Source organism: Montipora foliosa, chromosome 4 (assembly GCF_036669935.1).
Source record: "Montipora foliosa isolate CH-2021 chromosome 4, ASM3666993v2, whole genome shotgun sequence".
Taxonomy (NCBI): Eukaryota; Metazoa; Cnidaria; class Anthozoa; order Scleractinia; family Acroporidae; genus Montipora; species Montipora foliosa.
Window position 1 is genome coordinate 7,267,670 of NC_090872.1, and position 17,312 is coordinate 7,284,981.

Here is a 17,312-nt window from a genome sequence, read left to right on the forward strand (position 1 = left end):
TCATCCAATGACTGTTTATCATATTAAAAACTGAGCTGCGAATATCAGATTTCCAGCATTTTCATTGGCTCGCCGGACACAGGTTATCAGTTCATATACCTGCTGTACCTAATCAGAGTTCTATTAACTCTGACCTAATATGGTCAAGGAACGCGTCACAAAGCGAGCTGAAAACATTTCTACAGCTCTGAGAAAGAATGGCCTACAAAAGCCGTTTTGAGCGCGCCCTCGTAGAATAATTGTTAAATATGTCAAGTATGGCGTTTCAACTGGACAACAAGTTCTGTTTACAGGCACTTAAGAGCAAAATAAACACTGTAAATGAGAAACTGTTTGGAGAACTTTTAGTTGATCAAGGAAATGACAAATGTCACGCAAAATGTCGTATCATTTTGTTGTCATCGATGAAGAAACAAATTTACATTGATTGTTTCTCGCAAGGTAATTGATCGATTGTTTCTTTATTTTGGTTCGTGATGCGGATAGTATTATTTCATGCTCGTATTATTTTGTCCAGTGAAATGAGTTCTCTCCAATTTTGAAGATCACTTTGTTTGCATTTGACTTCAGGAACCGAAAGCCTTGGTTTCACCCAGTTATTTCCCGGTTGATTTAAGGGACTGTTCAATGACATGAGGATTCAGCTTTGCTTTCCCTCTCATTTTTAACACAAAGGCAGCTTCCGCTTCTTTCTTAGTCATACAGACATAACTAAGTAGAGCGGAAGATTGCGTGAATAAATCACAAAAGAAAAAAGAGACTATCAGCGACATGAGCCGATATAATCTACATGTTTACCAATTTAGATCCCATCGATATTCAAATTTAAAGTAGTGTCGCTGAACGTACACTTACAGTCGATGACTAAAAGATTTCGACATATGTGAAAACTAACTTGCGATTTTGTAATGTTTTGTTTATTCAGAAGAGTTCATCTTTTCTATTATTGGGTAAAATTTTGCGCACAGCGCCCTGAGAATTTCAACACAAACAAGCTGATGAAATCTAAATTTTTTGCTGATCGATGGCAATGATACAGGCAGAGAGGTTGACCTGGTCTTTAAGAGTAAAAATATTATGGTCGACTGGTGAATTTTTCTCTTGTTTATTTGACCTGCAGAATGTCTATGCAAATGTGAGCTCGCGTGACGGTCTCCGTAGACGAGAAAAGAGTGATTTTTATTCAAGTCATTTAAGTTATTCGAATGTCTGTTAATTTGACAATAACGTACTCAAACAGTTTTCATTCTCTTTTTGTTAAGAAAATGAAGAAAGGAAAAAGGCGACAAGTGGGCAACAAACAAACATCAATTGCTATAATTCAACCATATATTAGTTTCGTAATTCATGCACGCGATGAAGGCCTACAAATCGTACACTCACTTACGTAGACAGCCCCGATGACAATATGGGTACAGTCGAACCTCGATTATCCGGACCTCGATTATCCGTATTTCTCGATTATCCGCACTTTTTCTCTGGTCCCAATTTTGTCATGAATATTTATTAGTTATCATCAAGATCCCTAGCCATATTCTTTTTAAAAATACAGCGTTGAAAAGTAAAGTAAAACGCGAGTTTGTTTCTCTTTCAAAAAGCAAAATAAAGCAGCGCTCCCACACGTCGTAACTAATGCAGAACTTTCGAATGAGTTCTAATTGGCTTAGAGGTGCTTTGTTGCTAAGTGAAATTTCATGCTCTATTGGCTTGTTCGGCAAACAAGCTACATTACGTCACGAATGGTTATTTACGATCATCATGTCTTTAAAGCGTAAGCGATCCGTTCTTTCGATAAAAGATAAACAGGCTATAGTTTGGCGATTAGAGAAGTAAAGAAAAAGGAACCAAGTTGTCAGTTAGTAAACGGCAGATATCTCATATCCGCAAGAGCAAGGAAAAGATCATGACGTTTGCCGACACGTGTACAGTATTCACAACGGACAGTGAAGATGTAGACCATATTGTTTTCCAAACGATTTGCAAATGTTTTGTTTCACGATTAAATGTCGCTTTCTTAATGTAATCAGTTTTTGTTCCTCATTAATATTCATATTCTCGATTATCCGGACCCTCGATTATCCGGACTATTTCGTCTAGTCCCAACGAGTCCGGATAATCGAGGTTCGACTGTATTGCACTTATAGTGCACTACCCACAAAATTAATCAGGTGTTCCAAACCGAGAAACAGATAAAAGCACTGTGCCTTTTGTTACAGCTCACTCAGCGTGACATCAGAGAGTCTAGGCTCTGGGTACAGGCTCCGCCTCTCACCGCAAAGAGCAGGCAACACTTTAATGTAAGATGTCGATTCGAATTCTGTTTAGGTTTGGCAGTTTGTATCGAGCAAATATATGTAGGGGCTCTTTCCTACCTCAGCAAGGCCGTACATTATCGTGCACGCAGGTATCGGAAAACAGTAGAAAAGGCATCCCAATTCCGCCACCCATGCCTCAAAAACTGGAAGATCTCGCTCTAGGATTTCGCGCATCAAAGGCGTTCTTAGCAGCATGCGATCTCGGCATCTTCGACACTTTAGACGTTTCCGCGAGTCCACAATCAGCCGAAGAAGTTGCGGCAAAACTGAGTACGAATCCAGACACTACTGCACTACTGATGGACACACTAGTTGCTTTAGAACTGCTCCAAAAGAACCATAATGGCGAATCGTGGTTGTACTCGAATACCCAAATGGCGAGCCAGTTCCTAACCGAATCAAGTCCTGATTCGATCACTGGGTTTACAGACCATTCACAGAAACGGGTGTACCCGCTTTTTGGTAATTTGGAGACTGCAGTAAAGGAAGGAACAGACCAGTGGATGAATACATTTTCTTTACCATTGGAAGATATGTGGAAAACGGTTTACAAAACCGATGAGGCGAGACTGAAATATTTGGGAGCTATGCACGACACATCACGGTACACCTGTCATGGTGCAGCGAAGGCTTTTGACTTGAGCAAGTTTCGCCATTGTTGTGATTTAGGAGGTAGGTTATACCAAAGTATGAATAGCGAAGAGTCAACCAACTCGACGCAATTTTGGTGGACGAAAACAAAAGATCTTTTATTAGCTCCTTTTCTTTGTCTTGTTCATATACAGCATTGCTATCTGCGTCTCTCGAAATTGGAAACCACCTTACAGTTACGAGGCCAAGGATAATAAAGCTAATGATAATCACAAATTAAGGTCTCGGTAAAGGTAAATTTGGGCGTCTCGCTCAAATTTCGATGGGCTGTGGCGTATATTTCCCGGAAAGAAAAATTCTGAATAATTAATTTTAAAACCAGTAAAAAAAGCTTTGCTTCCCTCCATGGTCTGCGTGCGAAAAATGATTGACGTATCATGTCAATCACATGTGAAAGGATTGGGTGTCAATTAATAGCTTTTCATGCGGGAGGTCGCGGGACCCTCCGGCATGACAGCCCAATGCTCAACTGACTCAGCCACCGGTGCGTGGTTCTGATAGAGGATTGTAGAGTTTCGGCTTTGATGCGTGATATTTTTTTCGTCATTTCTTAACATATCAAAAATTCCTCACACGGTATCGGAGTGCATTCATCTGTGATAAAGTGAAGGGCCAGGAACTTCTGCAGCAGACTCGGTCGCTCTGAGTTTGAGGCCTCAAAACTAAAAGGCAATATTATTGTAAATACCAAAAAACTAAAACTTTATTCAAATAATTCAATGTATTAGCTTTAATGTGATATATAGTTTGACCCTGTACAAAAATAGCGGCGCGACAACTTTATTTTTCCGCTGACGCCTCATTTTCCTTTACCGAGACCTTAATTAAAGTTTAAGCCTGCATATATTCAACTGGTTGGTCTTCGTTTCTCGTTTCTTTACCTCATGAAGGGAAGTTATACTTCTACTCCTCTACTGGAGTATAACAAGAGAGGTTATACTCCACTCTTTTTACCGCATTGGTAACGTAACGTGGCGAGGCGTTCCCGGGTTTGGAACATTTTTTCGCCAATGGCAGGACGACTACTATTTGAACCAATTAAAATATTGGCTGGCGTCTAGAAATAATCGGAAGGGAGTAAAAAAATTATCGGTGCAGGAATCTTTTAAAGGCCAAATTTTCTGAAGGACTTTTTTCTGGGTTACAGGATGTATTTGTTAGACACAACCGCTTACAGAAATTTTTGAGGCAATTTTCATTTGCAGGAATTTGCCCACCTTTTATCAATTTCCTCATAGTCCGCTTCCCTCCCCCACCCCCCCCCCCCCCTCCCTTATAGATTTTCGCTGTACGGACATAAGAAATTTCGTTTCCTTGGAGAGAAATTTCGCAAGGTTACATCAGTGAAAGTTTGTGGATTTTTCGCACAGAAGACACGACAAGCTCCCATCAGCAAAATGTTGAAAGGTTCAACGACATTTCGAGGAATTTTTTGCTCTAGAGACTTGCAAATTTTCGTCGGTTACAAGGACAGGGAAAAATCGAGGACGCCAAGTTTGACTCAAACCAAAGCGATACAGTGAAGCTTCCAAAGTTTTCGATACCTTGGTTGAGACGCGGTAGACCGTATTAAGAAGTCTGTCTGACACAAAATTTGAAAATACATAGCTCTCTTTTTCACAGTTTTATAGAAGATATCGATTGTCGCGCATTCTACCACATGGCAAGCATGCCGTTTTTCCGGATCAAAGAAGCTTGCAAAACTTCATGTCGAAATCAGCTCGGAAAAGATCGAGTGTTACACTAATATTCTTCATCAGTATAATTACACAGATGTTAAATGAAAAATCTCTGAGCTTATTGGTTTGCCTTTGAGGTGATTTTTACGCAATAATCCACTATTTCGAAATGGCCGGAAGCCGTTTGAAGAAATTAATTGTTTGAAGGACACTGCATATTTCTCAAACAATCAATTATGTAATTTTAAGTCGTCTCGGTTTTTATTCACCGATATTCACCTCCGTTTTCTGCGAAAAATTGACAACTACAAAAATGGATACGAAGTCGAGGTTTTATTCGCAGATATTCACCGAGCCTGAGGTGGATAATTGTTTTAGTGTAACTACATGGGTGATTATTTTTCAAATATGCAAAATTTCTTCGTCTGTCACCTTGACAAAACGGCTTGCGGCTAACCGCTTACAATCACCTCAAAGGCAAACCAGTCAGCGCAGATAATTTTAATTTACCATCTGTGTAATTTTAATATTTAACAATTATTCGCCGAAGGCGAAGTGATTATCGGTGAATGCTCACCGAGACGAAGTCGAGTTATGCATTGCAAAATCGTGTTGTGAACTTGGGGAGCCTCTGGTCATGCGAGTCAACATGTGAGTCACACAGTTATTGAAAAGCTAACCGCTTGAAAATGGGTGCTTAGACTTAAATGCGAGACTCGCATGGCTCGCTATTTGTCAAGATCGTGACAATACCCTCTGACTGAAAAGTTTCCCCTTCGTCATGATCAGCACCGTACCGCACCGCACCGCACCGGGTCCAAAGTCCATTATGGTGTCTTCACTTACTACTGGAGCAGACTGTACCAATGTATCGATTTGGTTTTCACTTTTATTTTAGAACTTTAGATCGTCCATAATGAGATGGTTTTATAGTCGGTAGACCATTCCCTAGGCTGTATCCTGCCTATACATGCTTTGTCGTCCTCAGTTAAACGAAAAATGTCAGTGTTAATCAGTGCATATACTAAGCGCTGATTAAAATGTTGTGTCACTTAAATGTAAATTCCAAACCCTTTGCGATACTTCATGTGAAATTTCGCTCCTCCAAATGAAATGGTGAACGAAAACTAGAACAATGGTTTTTACCGAAAATTAGCCGTCTTTTAAATATCGTACAATTATTATGTTAACTTGAGGGATATATAGGCACATACTAACATCTGACATAACGTGGCCTAAAACAGACAGAGAGACAGACAGACAGACAGATCCAAAGTTCGTCGTGATCTCTAAATAGTTCGCACAACCAGTCATCCGTGACTAAAAAGTCACGCAAGAATTACTAAACGTGACGAGCATCAATATTTCTTTTCAGCAATTCAGGGTACATGGCATACCCTTGTGCCAGTACACTAACCCCCAGAACATGAAGTAATCACAGTGTGCGATTTTCAAATCGGATGGTCGAGTCTGCCACCTCATTTTAAACCCTCCCTTGAAGATTGTCCCCAATCAAGCGAAATGTTTCCTTTGTGGCGTGGGACTTTTTGGTCAAAGCCTAATCTACCAAAAGGCAGATGTTGTTATGTGTTTGTCTCGTGTGATTCATGACTGGCCAGAATGACAAAGTGGATATATTGCTGTCACTCTCAAACGTCTCACAACTCTTTGCCTAAGGTAAGGCACAAAGCAAGGTTTTCATTGTCCATCATATCAGATCAGGTCAAAGGGCGATGACACAAGTTGAAAGAGCTCATTTTTGTCCTTTTGTGGTTTTTACCAGCGGCCAGTTTCAATGCTTTCCTTGCTTTCCGACTGTTTGTTCTGATCCCTCAGACCTTAATCATAATACTTCCAGTCATAAGTAAAGATAAGGGGTCCTTCCCCTGACATGTGACCAGTTTTTAATTCGAGCAATCATTCACGTACAGACATTTCCACATGTCAGTCAATTATATATGAAGAGTGAAAAATCACACTCATGGGACGCTCCCTCAATTTATTGGGACCAACTTCAATACAACAAGATGCTGTTGTAGCGTAGTTCTAGCTGCAGAACAGCGTGGGGGAGTAAGAGACCAAGATGAGGTTAAGGGTAACAAAACAGGGAGAGTTCATACGATAAAAATTCAAGTGGTCAGTTTGTGATCCCCAGCACGAGGCCGAGAATGGCTCATCCGACAGTAGTCTTTATCCTCTAAAAATCGCTTTCGTTTCACAATAGTACGACCTCGGTCACCAGACTGGTGTATCCTTCTGCGTCGGTTTCTAGCCGTTTATCAACTCAACCTTGCCTACCATTCCATCCGGACTGGTACTGTTTCTTAGGACTTTCATCATTTTAGACAATAAATTGTAAATATCATTTAACTCGATTTAGTTATTTATTTTAGCTCCTAGACGTAACGTGTTAAAATAATTTGATTGATGATTGAGGGAGAACAAGATCACCTTGGCCGTCGCCTGGTTCATTGTGTTGCTCAGATGGGTTTCTTTGAAAGTGAGGCACTTTCTGATGGGGTGGCTTACACTGTGGATGAAGTACCATTTGCCAGGATCCCTAGCAGAGGATTCTCTTGTGGAGGGCGGCACTGACAAATTGATTCTGTTTACCCTATGTACTTCCCCATACCAATGGTCCTTGTAGGTCTGACAAATGACTGGGCTACTGTTCAAAGGGATTTCGGTTGGGGGTGATTTTGCTCTTGTGGCGATTTCCTGTATGAAGGTGGCAAAACTCGGCAAATGGTGAATTAAACGGAAGATCAAGTTGTGAAAACCTAAACAATGATGATATCATTTTCAGTTACTTGCATCGAGTTTTGACAGAGGCCGAGAAAATGATATTAGCAAGAGGATTGCGTTTTTTGTTTTCTTCTGAAAAAAAATCGACGTGAATGATGTAAAATGTTGGCTTGAACTACTTTTCCGTGACCTCGAAAGATCTGGACTGCCTTAACAAATGACTAGACGCTCCACGAGCGTAAACTGGGTTGCCTGTGGTACGTGTTACAGAAAAATAGAAGACACGGAGTTGGGTGGTATTGAACTGCAGCCGTGCCGGTTAATTTTTTCAAGTGTGGGGTCATGTAGACCATTTGAGGGGTCACCCAGACGTCGTGCCAGTTGTGGCCAGCTGTTCTCACGTTGATTATTTTGTAACGTCCTGTCCCGTTTGAGGTCTTTAACTTTTTTAAACTTTGGCAATAAATTCAGTTCAAATATAGCAAAACGCGCTTTGAGTAAACCTCACTCAATTAATCTTTAAATAGTCTGCAAAAAAAACCTAACTGAAATTGCTCTAATGGACGTTTTTCTGCATGTCATACATGTCTTGCAGTTGCACTAAGCAAACGTTTATTCCGCACACTAAGGAAGGACTGAACATGTTGTTTCCGCTTCATAATTCCTGTACTTTTCAGTCTAATCTGATGCCAGGTCAGTTTTTTTTTGGCTTAACGTTTGCACCAAAAAGTACCGTAAAAGACGGGAGTTAACAGTGAAAGGCAAGCCAAAAGATACCCTGGGTGTCAGAGGAATTTTTTTCAAGGTCGGACAGACCGCTCCGCAATTCCAAATCAACGAACGAGGTCGAAAAAAACAAACCTCTGGTCGCATGACTCCAGAACCTCATCTCCATGCGTAGAGACAGTTCAGATTTCTAGTCACCGTGTTGTCGTCAAACCAGTTTCGGTCGCCAAGCTGAGACTGATTCCCGCGGGACGCAATGAAGTCAGGATCATTAACATTCCCGAAAATTGTGATTACTGTGATGGTTATTCATTTCAACTGCTTTAATATTTTCGGAGCAATTTAAGGTTGTATTGATTTTCGATGCGTAAGATCGATTGATTTGATGATTTTTTGTCCCCTCAGAGCGACAAGTTATTGTTGAACGTGTTCAAAACAGGATACTGTAATAGAAAAGAGCTAGAGATCACTACCTAAAGTGCAAAATGGACGACTTCGAGATGCGAGAAACTTTTGTCTCTCCTTACCATTTTTCGTCCATGAGTCCTTTTGTTCCCAGGCACAGTTACAACAAATATTGCGACTTCAACTTTTTAAGTTAATTCCCCGACCGCTCTCAAAAGAGCTTGAGTAATCTGAAAGTGTTCTCAAGCGTGAATTAATAAGTACAGTAATTTAACTACAATTAAAATGGGTCTTTCCACGTGGCCAAAGCCGTTAAAGTGCGTGAAGACACTGAAGCAAGCACACTGACCATCGGAACAGTTTGGCCTTTTCCTCTCCGCCAAAGTCACGCAACTCTCCTTGTCACAACAGCTGTTAAGAACCGGTTTTTCGATTTGTCCATTCAGAAACTCCCTGAACGTAATGTCCAATCAGCGAAGTACGGAAAAATTCTGTCCCAATTTGATGACATGGAAATGAGGTTCTGGGGTTGTGCTACCAGTCGAATTTTTTTTTGTTCGTCCTCGGCCGGTGATTTGGAACCGCGGAGCGTTCTCTCCGACCTTGGAAAAAAGTTCCTCTGGCACCCAGTGAAACCAAAGACAGCTGAATTTCTAATTCTCAGCGAAAGATTAATGGTAATCGATCGTAAAAACATTAAAATTTCTCCAGTCTCTGACGTCCATGAATCAAGGGGAAGGTCATGATTGGCATGACTATTCCGTGGCTGAGGGGTGAGGGGTGAAGGCTGAAGGGGTGGCGGTAGGGGTTAAAGGGTACAATAGCTTAAAAAACCCAAACCTTTGCAAAAATGCTAACCTTATGCTTAAACAATATGCTTTAGAGAACGTTTAGGCCTAAGATTAGCATTTTTGTAAAGGTTTGGGTTGTTTCAGTTTTCACCCCCTTCACCCCTCACCCCCGAAATAGTCATGCCGGTCATGATGTTCCGTCAAAAGGAAGAAATTGATCTCGTGCTAGGCAACTATAAAGGTCCACGTGATCACCTTGTGTAAACGTTCTTGTTTACATTGAATGAACTACATGGAAGAATGTTAATCGTTCGTCGTTTTCAGGGTTAAACAACGTACTTTTTGGCCAAGAAGCTTCCGTCTTTCGTTTTCTAATTTTGTTGTAATATTTAACTGAATCTTTACATTTCATCTTTCGGGTCAGGAAGCGTTCTTTGTCTGTTTTCATCAAAACAGAGTTAATTTTGTAATTGAAATTCTAAACATCTAGGCCGTGTTTTCACGACAACCATTGTCTCGCTTAACATTCCTGAAAGTGGTTTGTTTGCAGATTTCGTTAAGCGACGCAAAAAATGATACGTGTTTTCACGGGTAAGATTAAATGAGGAGAGAGCACGTGCCAATGCAATAATAAATAATAAAAATAGCACGCCTGCCGACTCTGTTCCAAAGATCAGGAGACAGTATCACACGTTCTGTGGCGCATAGCACAGTCACTGTATAAAGCACGACACGACAGAATGCTACGCCCCGTTTACCATGCTTTACTGGAAAGATACGGATTTGAAGAATCTGAGTATTCTACCCCGTGTACAAGCAATCTTATCCGCAGCCAAGCCAAAAGAACAACGAAGCAAAGATCTTCTTGTGGGACATACCCTGGAAATTGGAAAAATGTCTAATGAATGGCGAAAATAGACGGGATCATCCTTGAAGGAACGATATGCAAGCCAGGAAAAATCACAATGAGAACTAAACACAAGACAGACAAATATATAGATTTGAAACTGGGATGGTATTAAGAAATTATCCCCAGGTCATAAAATCAAGCTCATTTCAGTTTACTACAAAGATCTGGAAAAAGAACTGACTCGCATATGAGATAAAAACTTAGCGAAGACAACTATTGAACGCTCACAAAAGTGGATCATCTCCAAAAACTGTGAAATAGTAAAAAGGTTCTCCCATGAACTGATGTTGGTTAAAGTCGTTTATACATGATGAACATGTATATAGTATCTCATTTGCAATTTCTTTTTCGTTCATAAGCATCTATGAATTTTACTACTTTTATTTTCTTAACCATATATTGTAAGTTTTACAATATTACATCGTAATTTATTAGGTTGACCATAGTAATAACGTTTTATAGGATAGTTAAATGAGCATAATTACCCAGGCCCACAGGCCCTCAAAGGTTTTCAATTGAGTGTCAAAAGTAATTAGCGAATTACTTTGGTTTTGCATTACTTCACTTATTGATTGCTTCAAAGTCCTCGCGCCACTTTTTCAACCAATCAGAAGTGAAACCAAAACCAATCTTGGCTCGCGCGTGTACATTATCCCGCGCTTTGTGTCGGCCACTTGTGATTGATTTGATTTTTGATTGGTTTACTGGATTGTCTCCGTCCTTTTTGGTAGGCCAAAGTAATTACTTTGGTTTTCGTTTTACGACACTCGATTGAAACTCGCTCTAAAGGCTCCCATAATAATAATGATAGTTATCATTATCAACTTAAGCCAACTTTAAACAAAGCTTTTACATAATCAATTCCTCCTCTTCAACGCAGAACCTACTGTCCCCCAAAGGAGACTTAAGGAAGGTGCTGAAGCAATGAGGCACAGCGTATGTAAGGGACACCGCATGTACGCACATCCTGGTTCTGCTCTACACCGTTAGTGCCTGCTACACAACCTTGCCCCACTCCATTCTTGTCCCCAGAGCTCTCGGTTTCTTTTGGTCACATGGTCTATTTCGTCGACCACGTGACAATAGAAAAGGAGGGCTCTGAGGACTAGAATGGCCCGACTAAGATTTGAAGTGGCAAATATAATCTTTTTTTTTCTCTTTTAAGGTGGAGGTCTTCTTGTTGTAGAATTGACATTAGATGACGACAAAACTGGACCCTTGAAGGCTCTACTTCAGTCTCTTCTGGTGCTTGTCATTGCAAAAGGCAAAGAACGTTCTGGGAAAGAGTATAAGGAGCTTTTAGGAAAACATGGCTTTGTTGATGTTCAGATAAAAAGACTTGATTCAAAGTCATGGATGGATGCCATTTTATGCAGAAAGGGGTGAAAAAGTATTGCTAATCTGGCACAAGAAATTAAAAAAGTACATGCTTTTGGTTCAAAGGGTTTAGAAAACAGGTTTAGAAACAGTCATGGGAAACATTCAAGGTGACACACGCTAACACCAACCTGGTGTGGCCAACACCGGTCTCTTAATGTGATCCACCTTCCCACACGCTTGCCGTGGGAGAACAGTTTTACTCTTCCCAACCCAGCTTACCACATGTATGGCATGTGAAGCTGCCACTTAAGGGGTGCTAAACACACCCACCTATTATGTTAGCTACGCCATGCTGATGAGGCTCAAAAGGCCGAAACAGCTGTCCGTGGCTGCAAATTGACCGGGTGAAAGGGTTGTGCTTATGCGTGATGTGTTGGCCACACTGGGTTGGTGTTAGCGTGTGTCACCTTGCTTTTATTATTGATTGGGAGTCCCTAACCATTATTATTTAGGATTCACAAAAGAACGTCAATTTAACGAGCATTTATCTGACAATTTAGTAGATCTTAGTAGTGGAGGATAGTATTCGTGGTAACGTAAATATTAGCCATTGGTCAGAGAAACGGAGGTGAATAAACTCTTTTTTTATAAGAACGTCTAATTTTGGAGCTGAGGCTGAACGTTCTTACATATTTTTGCGCTGTGAGGCTAAAAATGGTCGTAAATTTACATCAGACTTTGTTTCACCTTGGTGACTTTGATGGTGTTGAAGTTATTTTGAACGATTATAAATACGAATTGCTCATTATACTATTGTTATCTTATACGAAATATGTCCTTAAGTATTAACCGCTTACTAACCGAGTGCGAGGGCCGTACTGGGGAAAAAGCTAAAAAGATTGATTGTACCGGAAGTGGATTTTACTATCAGAAACAGAGTGCCATATAATAAACAACTTACTAAGATAGCTTGTTCGGGCCGTACTGGGGAATATTGGCCCGAGGTCGTGGCAGTACGGACCGAGCGAAGCGAGATCCGTACTGCCACGACCGAGCGGCAGTACTCAGCGGCAGTATATGGCACTCTGTTACTGATAGTAAAATCCACTTCCGGTACAATCAATCTTTTTAGCTTTTTATCTTTTTAGCTTTTCAATATTTTTAATATTCACAGGTTTTTTTTTTTCGCTGTTTTGGTTGCAAATTATGAATTTGCCAGCCTTGCTCCAAAACGAAAATAGACGGCTTCGACCGTTTCCACGGAAATGGTCCGTACTGCAAATTCCCGACCGACAAAGAACCAATCAGAGCGCTGGGATTTGCCCAAGACTGGCTTTGCCATATAATAATTGGGTTTATTTTATGTTTTCATTTAAAATACAAATGAGCAAAATAAAAACGTTATCTCAGCCTCAACGTTCATATAAAAAAAGAGTAACCAAACATTCCCAATCCTGACATTTGGGTTACCTTTTGAATAAATATGTCTTTACTATCAAACTTTCAGTGTCTTAAATTAACAATAATAATACTTAATTTTACGAGGGAAGTTACGATTACTTGTTTATAACATAGGGTGCAAAACTTTGTTTTAATATTAAAGGAGGTCAAAAACGCACACTTTGCGCAATTTCGTGGGAAGCCATTCCAGTGTTCAGTTAGTGTCAATGAACTGTAAAACGCACGAATCAGCTGAATGTTTATTTTTGAACAACAATGCCAAAGCAATGAAACCAGCCCCGCTGAAAAACATTTACTGCGTGAAATAATGAAAGTAATTTACCCGAGGAAATTATCAAAATAACTGAAAAATGCGCTGTCGGAGCATAGTTAATCCTAATTTATGCAAAAAATCATTAATAATTCATGAGCCTAACAGCCTATCAAAACATCGATGAAACAGCACGTGTATGAGCTTTAAAATCGATGAAAGACTCCTTAAAAGCCGCGGCTACACGAGCGATTTTTTGCTCGCGCTGGTGATGCGATTTTTTCAAACTTTGTCGCGTCGCCAGCGCGAGATGGAAATCGCACGTGTAGCCACCCTTGAACTGGCGACGCGACAGGTGAAAAAATCGCAAGAAAAAAGTCACCAGAGTTGAAACTTTCGCCACAAAATCGCAGAGATAGTTGCCCGTGTAGCCACTCTGCAACTTTTTGCCCGTGCTTGCGACGCGACTAAAGACTATTTAGCCAATGAAATTAAAGTACGAATGTCGGTTTATAGTGCCCAGGTCTGTTGAAGTATGCGATTTGCGCGGCCTTCAATTTGTCGCCAAAATTTGTCACAAGTGTAGCCAAGCTGGCGCGCAGGCGACGCGACAAAATCTGAAAAAAATCGCATCACCGGCGCGAGACAAAAATCGCTCGTGTAGCCGCGGCTTTATAGAAAGAATAATAATGACGCCGGGCTTGTTTTTCTTGTAAGCTAGTATCTTCCCCTTTTGTTCGAATTCCCGAGGGACATGCTTTTTGTGGAGTGCTTTTGAAGCCGTTCAAAAAACTTGCAGCACGTGTCTTATCGGGTCCAGAAACACTCGGCTACACCTCGTATTTTAAACTCCATAAAACACTGCTGCTCGCTTTTTAATCGGTATGTAATTTTGTCCTCTATGTTATAACTCGTTTACCTTAATGCATGCGGTAATTTAACGACGGTTCGTGCATGGAAGTGAAAAGAGATTTTAACAGGAAATTAACGGCGTTGCTAAAACGAGGGTGAAGGTTAGGATTAGCCTTACTTAGACCCCCTCCCCCCAAAATCAATGATGCATCCATTCGCAAGTTGAAGCCCACCAGTTTTTCATCATTGAAACTGGGGGGAGGGGTGTTCTTCATTTTCAATTTGAAATGTCCAAGATTGTAGGGTAGCCTTCCTAGATACAGGTAAGGCTAATCCTAACCCTCGCCCTCGTTTTAGAAACGCCTGGTCTTGAGCAGGGATGGCACAAAACGTGGAGCCCCATCTTCTGGACCCCACTCGAGAAAAGAAAGAAAACAACATTGAAGGATACGAGTATGTACTTCTTGTAATAAATTTAAGAACGGTACCTACTATTGTTGTTGTGCATACGTTCTGCGCATCTCTAGATACTCGGATTTCATATCGGCGGTGCTCATTACTACAGGGATATTTTTGCGCGGTTCAAAACTATGCGGAGAAAGCAGAACTTAGCAAGTGCTCTTGGTATCCAAAAAGAAAATTGGAGGTAACCATGTATTTTTCAGAGATAAATAAGCTTTAATTTGGCAAAGAAAGCCATGCATTGCTTTGTATTTTAAAGCTTTTTACAAATATTGCTGATTATTATACATCAGACTCACTATGAAAAATCTGATTGGTCGAGAGCATTCAATCAATTCACAATAGCTTGTGAACTTGACATGATAAATGTAATATCTGCTGCAGATATTACATTTATCATGTCAAGTTCAACGTCTGCCTGGTTACTAAGCCCCATGGAGTGTTCTCCTCAGAAACAAAATGGCTGAACGCTTCGCTTCTGTTTCTGAGGATGAATTATGTGAAAAATGTATAATAAAACAATTATTGAATTCGGTTTTCGCATGATATCATGCTCAACCTCATCCAATGACTGTTTATCATATTAAAAACTGAGCTGCGAATATCAGATTTCCAGCATTTTCATTGGCTCGCCGGACACAGGTTATCAGTTCATATACCTGCTGTACCTAATCAGAGTTCTATTAACTCTGACCTAATATGGTCAAGGAACGCGTCACAAAGCGAGCTGAAAACATTTCTACAGCTCTGAGAAAGAATGGCCTACAAAAGCCGTTTTGAGCGCGCCCTCGTAGAATAATTGTTAAATATGTCAAGTATGGCGTTTCAACTGGACAACAAGTTCTGTTTACAGGCACTTAAGAGCAAAATAAACACTGTAAATGAGAAACTGTTTGGAGAACTTTTAGTTGATCAAGGAAATGACAAATGTCACGCAAAATGTCGTATCATTTTGTTGTCATCGATGAAGAAACAAATTTACATTGATTGTTTCTCGCAAGGTAATTGATCGATTGTTTCTTTATTTTGGTTCGTGATGCGGATAGTATTATTTCATGCTCGTATTATTTTGTCCAGTGAAATGAGTTCTCTCCAATTTTGAAGATCACTTTGTTTGCATTTGACTTCAGGAACCGAAAGCCTTGGTTTCACCCAGTTATTTCCCGGTTGATTTAAGGGACTGTTCAATGACATGAGGATTCAGCTTTTCTTTCCCTCTCATTTTTAACACAAAGGCAGCTTCCGCTTCTTTCTTAGTCATACAGACATAACTAAGTAGAGCGGAAGATTGCGTGAATAAATCACAAAAGAAAAAAGAGACTATCAGCGACATGAGCCGATATAATCTACATGTTTACCAATTTAGATCCCATCGATATTCAAATTTAAAGTAGTGTCGCTGAACGTACACTTACAGTCGATGACTAAAAGATTTCGACATATGTGAAAACTAACTTGCGATTTTGTAATGTTTTGTTTATTCAGAAGAGTTCATCTTTTCTATTATTGGGTAAAATTTTGCACACAGCGCCCTGAGAATTTCAACACAAACAAGCTGATGAAATCTACATTTTTTGCTGATCGATGGCAATGATACAGGCAGAGAGGTTGACCTGGTCTTCAAGAGTAAAAATATTATGGTCGACTGGTGAATTTTTCTCTTGTTTATTTGACCTGCAGAATGTCTATGCAAATGTGAGCTCGCGTGACGGTCTCCGTAGACGAGAAAAGAGTGATTTTTATTCAAGTCATTTAAGTTATTCGAATGTCTGTTAATTTGACAATAACGTACTCAAACAGTTTTCATTCTCTTTTTGTTAAGAAAATGAAGAAAGGAAAAAGGCGACAAGTGGGCAACAAACAAACATCAATTGCTATAATTCAACCATATATTAGTTTCGTAATTCATGCACGCGATGAAGGCCTACAAATCGTACACTCACTTACGTAGACAGCCCCGATGACAATATGGGTACAGTCGAACCTCGATTATCCGGACCTCGATTATCCGTATTTCTCGATTATCCGCACTTTTTCTCTGGTCCCAATTTTGTCATGAATATTTATTAGTTATCATCAAGATCCCTAGCCATATTCTTTTTAAAAATACAGCGTTGAAAAGTAAAGTAAAACGCGAGTTTGTTTCTCTTTCAAAAAGCAAAAGAAAGCAGCGCTCCCACACGTCGTAACTAATGCAGAACTTTCGAATGAGTTCTAATTGGCTTAGAGGTGCTTTGTTGCTAAGTGAAATTTCATGCTCTATTGGCTTGTTCGGCAAACAAGCTACATTACGTCACGAATGGTTATTTACGATCATCATGTCTTTAAAGCGTAAGCGATCCGTTCTTTCGATAAAAGATAAACAGGCTATAGTTTGGCGATTAGAGAAGTAAAGAAAAAGGAACCAAGTTGTCAGTTAGTAAACGGCAGATATCTCATATCCGCAAGAGCAAGGAAAAGATCATGACGTTTGCCGACACGTGTACAGTATTCACAACGGACAGTGAAGATGTAGACCATATTGTTTTCCAAACGATTTGCAAATGTTTTGTTTCACGATTAAATGTCGCTTTCTTAATGTAATCAGTTTTTGTTCCTCATTAATATTCATATTCTCGATTATCCGGACCCTCGATTATCCGGACTATTTCGTCTAGTCCCAACGAGTCCGGATAATCGAGGTTCGACTGTATTGCACTTATAGTGCACTACCCACAAAATTAATCAGGTGTTCCAAACCGAGAA

The 17,312-nt window shown here is 40.2% G+C and overlaps 1 protein-coding gene across 1 annotated transcript; it reads left to right on the top strand.

Annotated features, from left to right (window-relative positions):
- The first annotated feature begins 2,093 nt into the window (after window positions 1-2,093).
- LOC138000978 (acetylserotonin O-methyltransferase-like) lies at window positions 2,094-13,160 on the top strand. The gene is made up of 2 exons (XM_068847648.1): window positions 2,094-3,083; window positions 11,388-13,160. Exons 1-2 carry the CDS (start codon window positions 2,303-2,305, stop codon window positions 11,606-11,608), a joined length of 1,002 nt encoding a protein of 333 aa, XP_068703749.1. The 5' UTR covers window positions 2,094-2,302; the 3' UTR covers window positions 11,609-13,160.
- The last annotated feature ends 4,152 nt before the right edge of the window (window positions 13,161-17,312 follow it).